Source organism: Vanessa cardui, chromosome 9 (assembly GCF_905220365.1).
Source record: "Vanessa cardui chromosome 9, ilVanCard2.1, whole genome shotgun sequence".
Classification (NCBI taxonomy): Eukaryota; Metazoa; Arthropoda; class Insecta; order Lepidoptera; family Nymphalidae; genus Vanessa; species Vanessa cardui.
The window spans coordinates 7,677,757-7,698,388 of record NC_061131.1 but is presented as its reverse complement, the minus strand read 5'-3'; the positions used below and the strand labels follow the sequence as shown (position 1 = coordinate 7,698,388).

Genomic DNA, 20,632 nt, shown 5'->3' with positions numbered 1-20,632 from the left:
CACCCACTTAACCTATAACGTCAGCGGTCAAACGACGAAGCAATATGTCCTTGAACCCTGTGGCCTTTTGAGGTTTACCCAAGCACTCGAAGAACTCGGTTGTTGGGAAACAAAGCCACACGAACGGTAAAATACAACATTCAAAGATTTATTCGTAACAAATTTTGAGAATAATTTCAAAGTGAGATCGTCCGATAAGGGTGTAAATATATATTTACACCATAGTTCACAATTATTAGGGCAAGGGAGGAAAGTCATTGTTGTAAAACTTTATTCTTTCTCATTCAGAATATTAGACAAATGCTTTAAAATATTTAATAACATTTTATGGTGCTAAAGTATACGTGGACAACGGGATCGCTGACGGGAACGGTCAGTGATGCGGCAGCTGACGGTGGTGGCGCGTGTCGTTCGTGCTTCGTCGAGTAAATCATGTACATACATATTAACACACTTTCAGCCGCTATCCGAACTAAAAACGTATCCGTTATACGTACGCTCCATCGCCGCTGACAGATACGCGAAACTTTTACTACAAAATCAATTAAAAAAACAGTCCGTATATTTAATCTCATCATAACGGTATATTTCGTAAACTTACAGACAATGTATAATGCCAAAGATGTAGTGTGTATAAAGGAAACTTAATTAAAGTAGTTTTATATAAAATTAAAAAATGATTGTTTGCGATAACTAATTTGCTCGTCATACATGCATACGGAAGAGACTAAGAGTGAAAGGCTTTCTAGCGAAGTCTTCGAAAGTATACTCATCGCCACATGAATAATTTACCAGAAAAATCTCTACGATTTCACGCCAACTGTATTCCGTATGCGTTTGAATTTCTATTTGCAACTCATTTACACCAACAACTTCTTATGCAAGTGTGTCCAACGTTTTATACGACTCAAAAGTTGCTTTTTTTTCCTTATAAAATCTGTCTCAACATGTTGAGCTAATTCTTAATCGACTTAAGGTCGATCAGTTCGCCGCCAGGTTTTCAACATTTGTGAATATCGTGACGCGTATTCAACTATATTCTATCATTAAAATATTTAAGATTGCGCCACAACGTTTGTGAACTTGAAAACGATATTGACATGATGAGAATAATCCATTCAATGGTAAATTGCGAAATGAATTTTTACAAGTGGGTCTCGCGTAAACTGAGTTCTTCGCGTGTATGTAGTCGAAGTGTTCTTTCGCAAGGCAGCCTTGACAGTGGTGGTGGGCAGGTGGCGGACGGAAGGTGAATGTGGTGGGATGAATGTATGTCACGCGGACGGCCTTGAATCCCCTCTTAATAGTCCACCACTTACCGACAACTTTTCTATTTAGAATTAACTCTTAAAAAAACTTTAATTTATTTCATAGTTTCTGCCATGTTTTATTATAATTATCTGATTTCTCACGGGTGCATCAACAGTTTTAACGTTAGATGAATACAGACCTATTTTTTTGTAAGAAAAAATATCATGCTATATCTAATTATGATATCTACATGAGTGAATTTCCGTTATTTTTATAGTCATGATATTAGGCTACGATGTTCTACGGTGAAGTAACTAACCGTCCAAACAAAACGGCCTTTATCTTACGACATTAACAATTTATACGTATAAAACATTATTACGGAAATAATTGAAGATTAGTATTTTTTAAAGCTATAAATCTTAATTAATTTTAAAAATATAAACTCTTTTTATAGCTGATGTCGAGGCGGAAGTTTTTTTTTTAAATTAATAATCTCTACTAACCACATCGCGTAACTGTTAACATAACAATATCCCATATATTTATAGCGATTTTGTTTCAATCTATGTTTTAACTCTAAATACATCTTAGTCACAGTAAATTACATGACAAGATCTAACATTTAGTAGAACTGGTACTACACTGTAATCTTAAAACTTGTTGTATTGGAATGATCAAGATTTATTCGAATTAATGTCGATCGAAGTATTTCGCATCGAGTGAGTGGTCTGTCCAGTGATTGCAACATGCAGGCATGTTGTGGCGATTAGTAGCCAACGAGTGGGCCATCGTTTCAACACACCTGCCTAGATGACGAAGTGGCACGTGTCTTGATAGAAATTTGGTTATTTTGTGCATTCGTTACACCTAGAAGCTAAATATCTGTATAACATTTAATCTATTATTATTTTATATCAACAGTAAACGCTACTTTACCATAAACAGTATTCTCACAACCAATTTAATATTTGTATAAAGCGTTAAATAAATGTTATCGAGTTTTACTAATCTTTACAATTGTAGGCATATTACCAAAAATGAAACGTTGCTAATATTTATATACACATGTACATTATTCGACTTTCAATGTTTTGGATTTTATCGATAGAAGAACGAGTGACGACGATCGTCCCACATCTCCGCTGGAGCCACGCGGTACTGTTATGAAGACCAGTTTAACTTCGCTCATAATTAAACACAGGCAGGTCAGATGAAAGTGTTGAACGAATTTTGCTTTCGACGAAAACTCATGTCACACGGTATTTCAATAGAAAGTGTTAGGTTTACGTTTTTATTTACATTAGAAACCTGCTCGGACGACTTTTCTATCTTAATTTCTCAGACGTGAATTATGATAATATTTCTGAATAATAAACATCCAGGAAACAAAAAGCGTACAACTGTTTTGTGTCAAACAAGTATGAACTTGTAAACATAAACAGATTTAAAAACCATAAAAACAAAACCAGACATTTATGTTGTATCTTAAAATAAATGTAATAAAATCATATAAAATTTACAAAATCTGTCACTACTTACTTCGATAAAATGTTTTGAACTTTACTTTTTCGTTTCGAAATAATGTTGTAACAATGTCACATTCAAAAATAAAGTTGATTTAAAATAATCTCTGCATTCGAGTACATATTAAGTGTATTTTTATTTTTTTCTTAAAAAGTTTTATGAATATACTTTTATGTATGTTTCTGTCGTGTCTGTAACTTCCAAAGCACAGTGTCAATAATACAATAGATCATTTTGAATAACACTTAAAATTTGTTTAATTATTTAGCTGTCACAATTTTTAATAAACGCAAATAAAGTAGAATAACATTTTTGAAAGTTATAGAGCTAAATATTTAAAGTATATAATTATTTCCTAATTATGATAATTTTAATGCGTCATTCGTTTTATCCAATTTTCATTTAAACATACTGCGATTTCATAAAAGAAACTCCGAAGTTGAATTACACGAATTGTTATTATGAAATAAAGTGAGATGTAAAAAAGTGACAGACTATAATTAGTAATGATTACTCAGTATTATTGAAGGAAAAAGAGAATTTATTTAAATGGTCATAAGATAAAGGGCTGAAGAGAAAATTTATTCGCGCCAATTCTTCGTGATTGCAACATACTAAAATTAATTACGCGAAATTAAAAAAACTAAAAATCATAATAATTGGACCATCTGTTAAAGTGCAAAGTATATCGCAATTAAAATATTTTTTACCTTAACAGCGGTTTATTTCTTTATTATGATTGTTGGGTTCTGTAGAAAATGATTTCTTTTTTTAAATATCAAACACTAAACATTTGTCATATTAAATTTAAAACTCAAAATCAATGTTATATACATTTATTTATAGTTATAGATCTAGTCTATAGTTTTTATTAATTACCTTATTCAAAACACGTATAGCATGTCCATACCAGGTGTACACCACGACATACAGATTAAAGTGACACAAATTCTTATATAAAATAGACCTACCTTAATTTACTTGTTAAATATTTATTTAATATTTAAAAAATAAATATCTATTCAACTCGAACGTGAGAATAATGTCGTAAGCGTTAATTTGAAATATTCTGCCGGATAACCCTCATAGCCATAAAAAGCGGTGGTATGGTCAATATTAGTTCTTACTACGACAAAGTTATTTGACTTGCCAACAATGTATGTATGTGTATTTTATGTAATTTTTGCCTCTAGATCCGTTAATAAAAACTATATGGCCAATATTTTCTTACAACGACAACAAGTTCAAATTTTAAGAAAACTAGTTTTTCCTGTAGCAAAGATTCCCAGGAGTATAGCACAATAGGCACTGTAGTCGAAGCTATTTAATAATATAAAGAATATATAAATATTCCAGACGCGTACGGTCCTGATTAAAACTTGCAGTTCTACGGCGACGACTTCGAAGTCCAGCGAACAATAACTTACGAGACTTATTCTGAACAATGGTCGCAGAAATGATAGGAATCGCCAATTATATTAGACGCTGACGTTGTATTTCGCATCCTTGACAAGCGCTCCTATTGTCGCGGCCTATTATGCGCACGTTACAAAGCATTTGTAGAACACATATTTAAAGCAGAACAAAAGAATGGGCTAAACAAAAAAACCAAAGTCAATAACCGTGGCTTTAAACTTCATAATATTTTCAGGGTAATACACACACCATTCTTACGAGCATACTTACATTATAGTGGGATAAATTTATTCAGTTGATTCGCTACTAAGTATGTAGCTAAACGAATAAATCTTTGTTTAGAAAAAAAAAGCAATTTATATGTTCGACGTGAATATTTTTCTGCACATTAGTCTCTTTTTTGTATTGATACATTAAACATCGCGTTGGACGTATAATAATGCAAATTAAGTCATGAATCTCCCAAATGTCGTAACAGCACATAGCCATGCCCCATGTATGGCAAGTAATAAGATCATTAACGTTTAAATCAAACAGACACACCCTAATATACAAAGCCATCACTAAGACAAAGCATATATGCTTAATATAAGCAGGATGTTGCTTAATTATAAAAAATATATACTTCTTGTTTTGACTTCATAATCCTTTATCAATATTATTTTAATTCAGGATATGGATAACTTTTTTTATAAACATACAATTTAAAGTGTTATATTCAATTTATGCAATTTTTGATGATTATTATCTATTCTTTTAAAAGTTTTAATATCTGAAGGTATAAATTTTACTAAAAATATCCTTTTAATTTTATATATTGCATAAAAGGTAAAAAAACCGTAACATTAATTCTTGCATTTGAGTGACACTAGATGCTTCTATTAAAAGTAAAATTTTAACAACAATTTAACTACCGACCGCTGAAGGTCGTATTTAATTGTAATGATGGATTTATGTAATTACATATACTGCATACTAATAAAATATTTATATGTGCTTAATGTTAAGTATCACATCGCCGGAAGATGTAATGGACATTTAGTGCTTTATATGTGAAGGACGGACAAAAACGCGCAATGCATACAAGTAGTATTAATAACATAGTAAGATATGAATTTACAATCTCTCTGCGGGCTCTTGTTGCACGGGTTACGTTACTTGTTTTCAATCAACCGTTTTTGTAATTGGGCCATTTAAATACAATTAAAAACTTGACTATTTTAATATGATACTCTTATAAAATAATGATAATAATTTGAAATAAATAGGGCATATACTTTTTTTAAATAGTGCATTAAGTCTGTATTATGCTCGTTCGTTTACTAATGTTCTAAAGATAGACGATCAAACAAATTCCCAGATGATTAATGTCTACTTATCATTCGGGACCTCTGCCCTGTCAGTATAATATACCAATGACGCCAGCCACTTTCACAAAAGGTATTTGTAATTGATATAAAAATATATGAATCGACTTAATCTTTTGATTAATGCGTAGTAGTAAAACTATTACTAGTACGATAATACGTAAACACGAAATACAGATTGAGACTGATTCCGCAGACAAGCACATATCGCAAATAAATAAAAAGTAGAAGAGCTAATCTTGAAAGTTTGATAACGACATACAAATTGTAAATAAATAGTAGGCGGCGCTTAGGGAGTAGACGCCGAAGTGTCTGCGGTTTTGTTTTATCTCTACATAGTAAAAACAGCATCGCTGCCTGTCACCTGTAGATCTTATAAGCTAAGCAACGGATTTTAATGAAAGATCAAGACTTTTTTTGAATTAGCTGAGATAGCCCAGTGGTTAGAACACGTGCATCTTAACCGATGATTGCGGGTTCAAACCCAGGCAAGTACCACTTTATATATGTGCTTAATTTGTGTTTATAATTCATCTCGTGTTCGGCGGTGAAGGAAAACATCGTGAGGAAACCTGCATGTGTCTAATTTCATCGAAATTCTGCCACGTGCATTCCCCCAACCCGCATTGGAACAGCGTGGTGGAATATGTTCCAAGCCCTCTGCTTAATGGAAGAGGAGGCCTTATCTCAGCAGTGGGAAATTTACACGCTGTTACTTTACTTTACTATACTACTTTAAGATTTTTTTTGTGTTCTTCTTATATCTAAAAATTGTATATATTGTACTTATTGGAACCGTGTGAAGCTACGACGGGTGGCTAGTTATTTTATAAATACGTCTTTGTAAGTCATAGCTTTGTAATTTGCAAGTCATCGTTACAATATGTTATCAGAATAGCATGCCTGATATTGTGTAAAGACTTACGAAAACTACCTTGAGAAAACTAATGACCATAATACGTTTGACAAATATATTCATATAAGGGGGAAATATTACACAATACAGAATTTATAAATATGTGCGTTGCTCTCGTATAGTTTTGGTTCTAACATATATTACACAAAGAGCAGGTTATCTGACCCCAAAAATTTTATGAATGATTTGTCAAGAGTTGATCTTCAGTTTTCTTATGATAATACATTGAAAACTTGTTTATTCGTTATAAACAAATCCCATCGATTTTCTTAAGAAGATATAATTTCAATAGATGAAATATAAGAAAGACAATGCATCGGTCTATACTCTATTGTTTATAGATAATACATTTAGTAATAATGTTAATATTTAAAACCTTAATTTTTGTTATAAAAGGAACATATATTTTTATAATTCATGGTTGAATATTTGTAGCGATACGACACAAAATGATGAAGTATAAACGAGGCGAAATCAAAAATTATAAAACGTGAGGCCGCAGGCCGCGGGCCGCAGGGCACTTTCACCGGAGGTCGTCAGCTTTCGGCCCCTCGCTGGCATCTCGAATCTCAACTGACCACCTCTCGTGGCTCACTACGTATCGCGTTGTTTACGTACGAAGCCACTATACACCTCCGTCACTATCTCCGTCTCGTTCTTATAAATGTGTTAGTGAAAGGTAGCATCGTCTGTCTATATCGTTAGGTGTAAGCGATGCGGACTACTTCCCACAATTTGTATTATTCTTTTTTATGTAGGACAAGAACCTGAACGTGACTTAATGATCTAAATTCTTTAACTCTCTTAAATTTTGATACAGCGATGCTATGACGATAAAAAATATTATTTTGTTACCTTTGGGTACGCAGAAATACCTTTGATAGACTAGATTATTAAATGATTTCCTCATTCCGATCTACAAATAACGTACTTCACGTTAAAACCCGCTTTCTACATTAATTTTAATTGGACACGACTATTCCACATATTTTAATATTTACTGAAACGGTTAGATAATGAGTGAGTATATGTATGCAAACTTAAATATTGTTATGTCAATATATGTTAATGATATTTGAGCGAAATCGTGATACTTTTCCAATTTTTTAGTTCTATCGTACCGAAACCTCGATTGAAGCGGATATAGAAAACATTGTAGGACATTACCTTATAGAATAAGGACAAGTAAAACGGTTTGAGATTATACACTCATCGTAAAAGTATTCCGAGATGGCAAGGAATCGAGATATGAAAGTGCCCGAACCACAAGAGATTTATCATCAGCTCTCATTTAAAAACTGTATGAGTAAGAACAAAAAAAATTGGCTTTATAAAAAAACAACCTTAGGAAATATTGACATTATTTATTTGTACACATATCAGAATTTCGTAAGTATTTTTGAAATCAATATTTACCTCATCCATACATAATCGTTATAACAGTCTCGGTATTTTTTGCAATAATATATTTTCAAAACTATGCGCTGTATGTAGTTAGTATATAAATGTTTGCTGAGCGATTGTTTAAAGATCCACCTTAGCAACCGACTTAACACACATATCATTATATCAACGACGTCATTCATACCATTTGATTCTTAATGGGAACGACGCTATATACATACATAAATAGTAGGTATTTTTGGGTTATTCCAAGACAAAGAACTATAACTAGGAATGTGTCTTGAACGATCATGCCATATTTAATTTCGTACGGAACACACAGATATACGTGATTGATTTATTATTTAAAAATATTTTATTTAAGGCCTTGTTCGATTTCAATATATCTTCATTTCAATGAATGACGAAGTTATGACCTATATTTAAAAAAATAATTAAATTGTATTAAATAGTTTGTGTAATGATTTAAAACTTCATACTATTTGTGAAGCTAACATCATTCATATGAATCAGATAAGTGATGCACTAATCGTGTAGACCTTAAGATAATATCGTTTCATTGTTGCACTTGTGAGTGATGGAATTGCGCAATCGGACGGTGAGATAATTGACACATACCTTTTTGTGGTTCCAGAGCACGTTGACGGAGGGCTTCCCACGTCGGAAGTCGCTCTGGTCGATGACGTCATCGTGGATCAATGAAGCAGAGTGGATCATCTCACTAATCATGGCCACTTGCCGCTGCGTTGGCAGTAGGGCACTGGTGAAAAGAACGAGTATTTCAATTTCAAATTTATGATAGTCTACAAATTAGCTTAATTAAAGTAGGTAAATGGAAACATATAATATTATTGCACAATATTAAGAAATTTTTGTGGCATAAATTATATTATGGATAGATTAATAGGGATATTTCTTGGTGTTAAAAATTAAAGATTAAGTACCTAAAATCCTGTTAAGGATTAATTAATAATTAATCCTGATAAGGAAAATTTATTTTATTTGATATCTCATTAAACTGTTTTTTTTTTAAAACAAAATGTAAAAACATATATTAATAAATAATATAATTTGTTTAAGAGTTCATATTCAAAATATATATTTCAATGAATTATTGATTTCGGCAATAATGTCAATAAATCGTGTTTAACTTTAGACGTGTTTAAAAGTGATATTATCGCTTAATAAGCGAGTTGGGAAAACATTACGTAATTGTATCTATATCCTTAACTAGCAATTTAAAAGAATTTTAATGATATTTGCATTTTTTTGGTGATTGCAAACATCAATTTGCCTTTTTTATGAGTTTCCTAATAATTTGTTTAGCCTATCGTAGTTTTTGGAATTTGATAGACTAGTAGCACGTGCCTGACATCACCCTTCCTTGCGAATAATTTTACGAGTATCCAAGCATTCAATCACTTATTAAAACTTTCGTTTTTATTAATAGATGTGTTAAACAAAATAACATCAGTTGGTTCTTACAACATCCACGGAATTTCACTATTCTATTAGGCTTTGTAGATTCAATAGAGAGATTCAATAATTCCACAAACTTATAATTTATTTCAAAACGATTTGATTTCAATTTCAAAACAGTCTGCACCAATCTAGCTTAGCTGAGTTTGTACAAATAAAAGTATGTAAATATCGGGTTAATGAGTGTACAAAGTATCGAACGAAGATGACAGCCTCCCTGATGTATTATGGAACACAATGGTGTTATTATTTATACGATTATAAATAATTCTAGACGCAGCTAGTGCGCACGCATCGCACTTATCATGTTCCTTACATATTCTCAAAGTGTATAGGGCAGTCCGCGGCGAATCATAGTGACGACGTGAACATACTGCATAATTAGGAGATTTATTACTTCTGTACTGAATTCCTTTAGTCTTATCTTTAAGGAATTCCAGAGAACCAATAACGTCATGAAGGACGATGTACTTTATACGCTAAACAATTTAATACAAAACAACAAGTCCTAGCCGCATTAAAATGTGCATTCAAGGAATCTATTTACATATTGAACGTTCAGTGTAAATGTTAGATTAAACATCGCTATTAAAAATAAGGAAAACGCTGAAAATTTCTCTGTGCTATATAAATTGTACTAATATTGTGTATCGAATAACAAATAATAGTATATTATAATATCAGACTTGTATTCTTTCAGATTTAAGTAAAGCAGCAAAAAGATTTTCTGTTTACATATTTTTGTCCAAAATATATTTAAAGCTACAAAAAATAATCTGTATGGAAACAAATGTAATGAAATATGAGAATAAATGTTAACAGACGGAATGTCTAGAGAGAAAAGGGGCCAAACAATTGTGTCCCCTTTTTCACCTTCAAAGTCTGGGTTAGAGACATTGAACTCCTGACCTCAATCAGAGAATTCATTCGTATAATTTAGCAACCGACATTAGAGTGAATGGCGCGCTGAGCCTTAGCTGCTGAAAAGGCCAACGATAGGCAATTAAATAAAACGTAAATACGAAAAGTCACACATAAATAATTCAAGCGAGAAAACTTGTAATCATTCACCACAAATACATTTACTACGTTTAGTATTATAACTCTGGTTTTTAATTGATACTTTATTTCAGACTTGTTCTTAGCATCGCCCTCAATCCGCTTCACCAATAGTGGGGGTTATTCGTCTACAATATCAAACCAGGTGATCATATTTTGCTCACTTTGAGTAAAGATTACAAAACTAACAAACTAAAATTCGATCAAGTAATAAAATTATATGTAACCATTTCTACTAATTACAAAAAAATACCTACAAAAACAATTCATTATAGATGCTTTTCCCAAAATTGAACTGACATGGTTTGTCAGTTCAATCTTAATTGATAAGATTCACAGTGTATATAAATATAATGTCAAATGTAGAGCCCTTACCTGTTTTCTCCATATACATGGTAGTTGACGGCTCTTGCCATAAGTGTAGTCACCATCGGCCTGAGTGCTTTGCCCTGTCCGTCGAAGTAGTATGTAGCTATGGTGTTTAGCTCGGGCTGGTTTGTGTTGCGTTCCAATTCCTGTGAACCAAGAACACTACAGTCGAGTTTGCATCATATATTACTACAGTTTTACAGTTATTACTCATAATCTAATTTTCTACCAATTATTACATAACAGAATCAAATTAATAAATAATAGAGTCATTTATATTATGATTTATTCATACGATGCTGGACATCACTAATCTCATTTTTGCTTGTCGTAATCCCTGCATTCAATATTTCAATGTTAGATTTCAAAATTTTCGCTCACACAAACCTAAAGAGATAAATTATAGCACATCAAAATTTAATACACATTTTTTATTTCGACATCAAATATTAACCAATGTATATTAGTTGTGTTTGAAAACGATGTATCGAAAGGTCAGTCGTTTTTGTGATAATCTTTATTTTATTTCATAAATTAATAAATATTCGTATCTGTATATCAATGAATTGTATAATCTTTTACCACACACATTAGCATATTATACAATAACACTGTTATACGCCCTTAGTCGAGATATTAGCAGATAAAATTTAAAATAGCTTTATTATATAACACAACTACACAGAGAAGAAAGCCGGAGTTGTCGTATCGTTATTGTGTCCACACATATGAACATCTATATTTTAAGAATTTTACACTTTCGCTCGTAGCTCCGCGTTGTGTACATACGTATTACGTTCATACAGAAATATGGAAACTGTTTATGATGCAGCATGCATTCGATTTTTATTACATTCATGTTTTATTGTGTTTTAAAATAAGATGGGGTCACTGAAACCCTATCATTTTAAACAATTATTGTTTAAAATGATAGGGTTTTAAGAAAATGAAAGACATATAAACAAAATACGAAACGAAAGCGTAATCATTACCTTAGATTATAACTTATAAGGCTTGTCCTTGTGTCTGATGTTTTTGGTGTGATGATGTATGATGACTTAATTATTATGTAGATTGTAGAGGTGTAAATGTATAGATACTTGTGTTCGTTCAGAGTTCGAAATTTGAATATTATTATTATTATCAATTGGAGGTAAACAATTTACTTATATGCTTATACTACTCTTGTTTCCAAATTTTATTTTTAACAAATAAAAATAAAAAAATCGGCTGACATAGAAGAAGACTTGGTACTGAACAGTTTTCTCTTTGCCTGTTTATGATAATTATGGCTTTATTGGAATCGTTATTAATTTATCAGCATCTTATTTAAATTATTGATTTTCTATTGCAACTTTCAAGTGCTTACTTCAAAAGTCAATGTTGAAGATTTCGATCCGATCCAATTGATTTATAAAAATTAAAACAATCAACGAATGCTTAAAGTAAGAATGTTTCTTGTGATTATCATAGATATATGATGGAGGTTTCGTCCAAGCGTTTGGTATATCTTTTTGTATTATATTAGGATTTCGTAGTTCCTACGGTATTCGGAATGCCAGAAACGACCCAGATGATATTTAACCCATTATTTCATGATTGGGTCGTTCTAAAAGCAATTTTTTATAGTTTTTGCCAATTTAATACAATTGTAAATTATACGTCTCACATTTGGTGAGATATAACAACAACAGGAGCACCGAAAGAAAACCTTAATATGACATTTATATTGACAATTATACTTTAATTAAAATGTTTTAATACGATCTACTTTTGCATTTTCAAATCCTTATTTTCCTTCTTTTCTTTTTAAGACTATGAAATCACAGATTATTATTCATGAAATCGACCAATGACATCACGCCAATGCATAGTCAACATTATTTATTTTTATATATTTCTCACTATGCATCACATATTGAAATCAGGATAATATGAAGAAAAATAAAATAGTCTGTTTCCCTAAATATAATCTCGTCATATTCTTTAGTAAGAATTTATAAACTGCAATGTACAATAAGATAAGGCTGCATGTGGTGAAACCTTGTATCCTGGATGTACTTTTATTATCACAGTTATAGATCTTCTTAATATAGTAACGAGTACTTCGAGTAGTATTTAAACGTCGATAATTAACTAAAAAATAAAGTTAAAACATGACATGAACGTTATTCTAGTTAATTTCCGATAAGAACGGTCCAATGTCATATTTCAACACTATTTATTTAGCACGCAAATGTGTTGATTAGTTGTTGTCGCACTGAGCGCATCACAACTGCTTGAAAATTAGACGAGAAGGTTAAGATTGACTCGGTTAAGGAAATATAACGGTAAAACCCTATTATTATTTACAAAATTTTCGTAGAATTAAATTACGCGTTACCATATTCATGAATACGTAAATGTTGCCAGTCATTATTAGCCTTTTTTAATTTATCTATGCAAACGCGCTGAATAAAGAAAGTGTTGTTCTTGGCGGTTTTCTTCATAGCATTTAGCCCCGAAAGAAGGTCAAACGCTCAAGTTTCGCGTGGTTTCACACGCCGCACTTTCCATCGTTCGTTCTATCGCAACATCCATTCAATACTGGGATATCATTAATGCAACTAATATTCATCTCTCAAGGTTTTACTTTTAAATTTGTCACGTTAAAAAACTAATTAAGTTACAAAAGACTTCAAACATAAACCTCCCAACGGTTGCAGAGCTATATTAGTAAACATCGGAAGCATTTATTTGGTTTTTATTAAGTAATAATAAAAAACCTAACAGACAGTCAGATATATAACTACATACAAAAACATTTACCTTATTTGTAATATATAATAAATATAATATATAATATATATAAGACGAGTGGACATGAGCTATTTTTTTTTTCATTTTTACCTTTTATGTATATTTTACTGTTCTTTTTTTCCGATATGTTTAACATTTCTTTTTTACACAAAAACCTTTTAAAACATAATATCCCTCTGTATATTAGTGAAAACCGCAGGAAAATCCGTCTAACATCCCCGCGGCTGGGTGACTTTGTTTTATAATATATAGTAACAATACTACGACCCCTTAAAACTGGGTAAGAAAACATTACTTATTAACTTTAAAGACAAAAGTATTAACACACTATCAATTTAATATCGTTTTAGTATTATCTGAACATTTAATAAAACTGTTAAATACCTATACGCAATGATCACAGTTAATTGGAATTATTGTGTGTACGAGTATAATCATTGTATAGAATTTTATTATGCTCTTTATCTTCTTTATGAACTGTTCTGTCAAAGAACATTTGAGTCAAGGACTGCAAAATCAACATCCGAAACGGATTTTTGCAACCATGCTATTGCAATAACATGTATGATCATTACTAAACGACAAAAGACTCATTATGTGTAGTTATCTAAATAATATGTCAACTCTTTATTTTACTGAACTTATATTATAAAGGCTTTTGTTATTTATTCATAGAAGTTCGGGTGACAAGTGGATATTTCAATAATTTTGTTTATATTATTTCGTATCACTTGATGTTTTGTTTATGCATTTCAAATAAAATATCTGAGGAAATGATTTTTAACACTTAAATTGACATAATACGAATGACTCTTTAAAAAAACATATACGACTTTAGGCAAGTTAGATACCAGTGTAAGTGTGGCAAGAACTCATTTTGAACGTGATAAATGATATGAAAGATAACATAGTTTGACGGATATTTATAATTAATAATAATAATAATTATTGATAAAATAGTAAATCTGCCAAATGAAACTTTATATCGAACAATATTTGAAAGAAAATATTTTTTATTTAACAAAGAAATCGATCCCTTAAACCGTCTTATTGAATGGATATTTAAAACAGCTGTAACTTTCATCTTGAAATTATAAGCAGTTTTCCACATCTTAAATTTCGAAAATGAAAAGAGCTTTCATACAAACTTTTATCTCCAACTTGAACATACAACAAAATTGAGTCTGGTGATGAATTATCAACAAAAAAAATGATATCCTGTACTCTATAACAGTAGCTTAAAACCGGCTTCCATATCACTAATATGAAAATGACGAATTTATATCCAAACTTTCTTCTTTCAACAAAAACCCTCAGAAGATGATTTTTAAAAGACCTTTCTTGGTTCTCGCACGTACGCTCCATAAGGAATTTCTGTGCAAAATTTCATCCTGCTAGAGCCGCCAGTTTAAGCTGTGCTTTGTATAACAGTCAGTAATTTTAAAATTCTATTAAGTAGATTTGGTATACAATTACTATACGATATCTATAAGCAATCACCAGTGATGAGCGCGTTGCTCAACCCTCATCTGCTCGCGTGTTGGCACGTCATGACTTTGACACACTTAGCGATCAATGGACACCAATGACTGTCGATCGAGAGTAATTTACCTGACACAAAAATCCACGTAGTAAATGCAATTACGTGGCCCAATAAATAATTGTACATTTCAAATTTGTCCTTACATATTCATATTTATTACCTATTTACAGAGTCGGATTTAAAGGTGTGGAGGCCCCGGGGCCACAAAGCAGTGACGGCCCTAGACAAACAGAAGGATGGAGGAAGGCATGTGGAGGCCCCCTCTCATGTGGAGGCCCCAGGGCAGTTGCCCCGGTTGCCCTCCTCTAAATACGGCCCTGCCTATTTATATAATATAATTATACGGTTTTTAAATTAAACATTTCAGTCTGAACGTGTACTCATTATACATATGACGTGAAAGTTATATAAAATTAAACCACTAGTTTCTAATGATAGATGACGTACGAATAAATTCTGTAGAGCCTATTCCAACCATAAGAGTACAAAAGCAAAATAAATAACATATCTCATGCAATAGACGCGACATCATGGGTCGAAAGCTTGAATAATCGAAAAACGTTGAATTTAACTAAAGTTGATATTAACTACATAATATATGCTATGTGGAATAATGTTAAATTATAAATAAAGATATATTCAAGAATAAGCCGAGATAGTACAGTGGTTAGATCGCGTGCACCTTAACCGATGATAGCGAGTTCTAATAATAACCCAAGTAAGCACTACTGTATTTTAATGTACTTAATATGCGTTTATAATTCGTAGCGTGTTCGGTGATGAAGGAAAAAATGGTAGGCCGGAATGTGCCTAATTTATATTTTAGGCGTGTGTAACCACTATGCCGCGTTGGAGCAGTGTGGTGGAATAATCTCTAAACGTTCTCCTCAAACGAGACGGTTTAGCTTAGCAGTGGAGGATTTACAGGCTGGTATTTATTAACCAAGATAAGTAAATCTAAGGTTTGATTAGCTTGACAATTTTTTCCATTGTTCAGTAAACTGTTTAGCTGTATGTTCGCATAAAACCATTAATTATATATAACCTCCCTGAAAATCGATATACTCAATGCAATTATGTCTTTTATATCGTTGCGGACTATGTAACGATGTGGCAATGGTGCATTTATTTCGTCTTTAATATATTTAAACATACTTTTAATTATAATAAATAATTATATTACATATCAAATTATGGTTGTGGATTTGGTTATAGGTCAGAATATACTACCCAGGATGTATTGATTTTGCGCGATCAATTTGATGGTATAAGTAATGTCTTTGATCAATTTCATCGTAATTTAATTTCAAAGTAATTTTAATACGTGTTCGAAAAGCAACTTACTGATCGTATATCTTCGTATATTCCATTAAGGTCGTCTTCTAGCAAGCGATATGGATCGACTATTTGTGTTCCATAGTCTGGTAGGGATCCTGTGCTTGTGCTCTGTAGGCTTGAAGCGAGGCGCCGCGCTGCGCCCGCCACTGCACCGCCGCCCGCTGACCCGCAAGCTGGCCCGCATGTTGTCACTCGCTGAAAGATATATTAACCATTATTTATCTTATAGAACGCTGTCTTAAATTTTCGCGATTATTACACATTTAAATAAAACTAGTTATAACGGATTTTAATCGCGTATATTAATTATTTTGGACATCCCCCAAATTATTGAAGTCGTGATTGAGATCGTGATATTTGGGATGTCCAAAATAATTAAAATACGCGATTAAAATCCGTTATAACTAGTTTTATTTTAATAGAACGCTATCAAATCTACAAAACATTGTATGAAACGTAAATAGATGTCTAGTTCATTACACAGTTCACACATGTATATTTCACTGGATTTCTGAACTACGTATATGTTTCGATGAAACATTTCCAAATTGGTTTAAAATTAAGAAATACACGAGCATTTATATTGGACATTATATTTGTAAACTAAGGCTTTAAATTCATTTATTGAAAAATCCTTGCAACGGTGGGTAAAACTTATGATTAAAGCAGTTAGTTCGTTTTATTTGGGTTGCAGATTGTTATATATATAAAATAATTTAGTATAATTAAACTTAAGTACTTCTAATAATAATTTGTAAAGTGTTGCTAAAAGTTTGCACGACCTAAATTCTTAACGATACTTGTGTCAAGTTATTACAAAATATTTTCAAGGCATAACAATTTTCCATTTAAAATTAAAATGGTAATAAATCTATTAGATAATTGCATCGGTAATATGTTTGTCTTCATAACATTCCATTCATAGACTTCATGAAAATGTTATGAAACAAACAAGTAGTGTGGCCACGAAGAAGCGCAGAGTTGTAAACTACCACATATATTCGCTTTCAAGCCCCCTTGTTATTTATCATACATCATAAATCATCATTAATAATTTATATGAGAACGTCGTCAATCACTATTATTATAACATTTAAAACGTCACCTGGTTAGCCGTAAAAGGTAAAAGTTAATGACTTCTTTATATTTTATAAACATAAGAAAAACCTTGGTTATTCACCGATAACAGATCTAATTATTTTTGATTAAGACTTTTTATTAAATAAATTTAAGAACAAATGAACATTTTTACATTGAATCTATTCCAATTGTAGTTTACTCAACTTAATACTTATACTTAATAAATAATAAAAGTTTAATCGAGTTAAGTTTATGCAAGTGATTATAAGAAATATATCTCATTTATTACTAAACATACTGTTCTTATTTGTATACCTTTATAGACGTTATTAGAGAAATTATAAAAACCGATCATATCCCTCATGTGACAAATATTTGAATGATTCAGTTACGCCTGATAAAGTGAGGGTGCGGCAGGTGCCCTTAGCTCAAAAGCGGCAGTGACCGAGATCCGCGTTTCGCAACTGTTTATGCAACTACATGCGAGTGCAGTCCACACCTGATGGGCTACGACCGGCCGTTGCAAAACTCACGAGCTACGACCGATGCTCGATGCACATATTCGTATGTGCGGCGCGTATTTTACGTACCTACAGAGTGTTTTTATGCCTTTTAAATACGGAAAATAAATTTATTTTGTAAGAACGTATATTTTTTATAAATCAGATTGACAATAAGTGAATACAAAATGTCTTTTAACGTGCTGAAATTACAGACACACGAGTGTGTTAGAGGCTGAACTATGAATAAACAAAGTGAAACAGTCATATTTACATCAATATTCAAACACATTAGCAAGATAATTATCTCTATAGAAGTACTAAATCTCCTAATGGTCTACGATTAACAAGTTAATCAGAATATTTGCATTTATCCGTTTTCTGAAAACAGTAGTGAAAATTGTTCATGACTCAAGATATAAAGGTAGACGAAGTCAGTTTGCACGTTCCAAGTTATAAGTGACAAATTACTTGTTCTACTTTTCGACTTGTTCAATTTATAATGGGATTACCGTGTACCTTTACTTTACGATCACGGCAAGCTATGTAAGCTCACAATGGTTATTATGACAGACAAACAAGAAAAAATCATTTTTAAGTAATGAAGACAAACATGCTGTCATATATGTATCTTGAAATTATATTAGGATCTTTAATAACATACTTTTGATTATACTAGTAAGAGGATATTATACACGGACATGGGTTAGAGCTTATAGCGGCACGCTGCCCCAATGCATTTCCCACCACCGAGCATTAAAACGATTAAAAATACATATCAATCATGTGACGGAGCTGCTTTCCTAGGTTTTATTCCATAACTTACGGTTAAGGATCACGTATGATGTACGCAAGGTCATCTCTGACTTTGATTAATATAAAATAACTTATATATTTCACACTGATATTCGAATTCAAATGAAACAAAACTTCCGTTGTTTAATATGCAACGTATGACTCGTAACACCATTCATAAGACACCGCAGTCAAAACTGGCACATTTGTAACGTCATTCACATACAAGTTAGGATGATAACTTGAACTAGAGAATTGAATTATTTTCTTTCAAATGAAACAATTAAAATACGACTTACTGTTAATGTTAAGTAACACACCTAAATCAAAGTGACACCCATGCGTAGCATAATAATTACTTCCATTTGATTTCACGCACGTCATTAAAATTTGAATCATTTGTACAGTAAAGAACAGACACTAAGCGAGGGGGTTTTTTAAACGGAATAGTTACTAACAATATACATTATATCTCAGTGTTATTTATTTTTATATCAATAACAATATAAATAATAGTACTATATGTATATGTAAACCGATTAAAAATATAAGCATATCGTTTTACATTTCAATATTGTTACGATACGTTATACAACGTAAAACGGGAATATAATAGAGTCAGTTCTAATAATAGACGTAACTTACTCGTATTTCATCGAATATTTAATAACGAGATTATATTTCCTGCAATACCTATCTACCTAACAAGCCGTTAGAACTTTCCAGATAAAAATAAATAATATATGAAAAATATATATAACGATTTATATAGTTATATAATTACAAACTTTGTTTGAATATCGTATTATATATTATCGGTTAATTGTGTTATATATTAAACATACGTCCTCAGGGAAAAAGAGTAAGGCTTACCAAATAAAGAAGCAAATTGATATTATTTTCAAACTGAACAGAATTTACTAACAAAAAAAAAACCATTTGACAGTCAATATATAATATCACGGTAGAAATAATTATAAATATAATTATTCATCGTACGTAAACCTCTATTTACATATTTTTTTTATAATCTATTATTAAGCTTCCAAGTTGTATGATTGTGTCAAACACGCAGTTTGTTGCATTTATAATTATCTTCCGATGCCGACTAATGTATGAATAAATTTCCTGTTTATTTATTAATTACTAATAGTTACTTATCCTGCAGTTTTACCCGAGTTATGTTTTTTATTCACGGAATGATATAAAATTGTAAGAACGTTAGTTAACAATGCAAAACATTATATCATACATTGGCGAAACATCAAATTCTGAAATATTTTTTTTAATAATATTAATATTTTTTTAATAATAAACAAATATATATGTTTGCTATATCTATGCATAATATGTATATTTATAGTTTAGTTGTTGTAAGTGTCGATAATCTGAATGAATTAATTATCTCATGAAAATTGAAAAAGAAAGATACATATTATCCAATTATTATCAACAATTATTTTTTCAGCCGGTTTCAAAGAACATCTCGGAAAATCGGGAACAACGACACTAATATTAATAACAGTTTTTTTTTAGTTTTGGTAAGAAGCCAATTATCAGATTAGCTTAAGGAAGGTATTTATTTTGAAATCATAGACAGACACACATTATTTATTCGTACATAGATGAGTGATTAGTACACGTACCTAATGCATACATTTTTTGCATAATAAATATCATAACCATTGCCATTAACCACCAATCCACAAAATAATATTGCTATGTCAATATTGCAACTTTTGTAGTTGCAGCACCTAATAATTTACCACGTAGATGTTAATTTAATTGT

At 31.4% G+C, this 20,632-nt stretch overlaps 1 protein-coding gene across 1 annotated transcript in view; it reads right to left on the bottom strand.

Annotated features, from left to right (window-relative positions):
- The window catches only part of LOC124532272 (all trans-polyprenyl-diphosphate synthase PDSS1), a 33,876-nt gene that overhangs the window by 7,016 nt on the left and 6,228 nt on the right, over positions 1-20,632 (bottom strand). The window contains exons 2-4 of the mRNA XM_047107083.1: positions 16,475-16,663; positions 10,795-10,934; positions 8,500-8,641 (exon numbers count right to left, since the gene is read on the bottom strand). Of these exons, the coding sequence (XP_046963039.1) occupies positions 8,500-8,641; positions 10,795-10,934; positions 16,475-16,663 (471 nt within the window). The remainder of the gene's footprint in view (positions 1-8,499; positions 8,642-10,794; positions 10,935-16,474; positions 16,664-20,632) is intronic.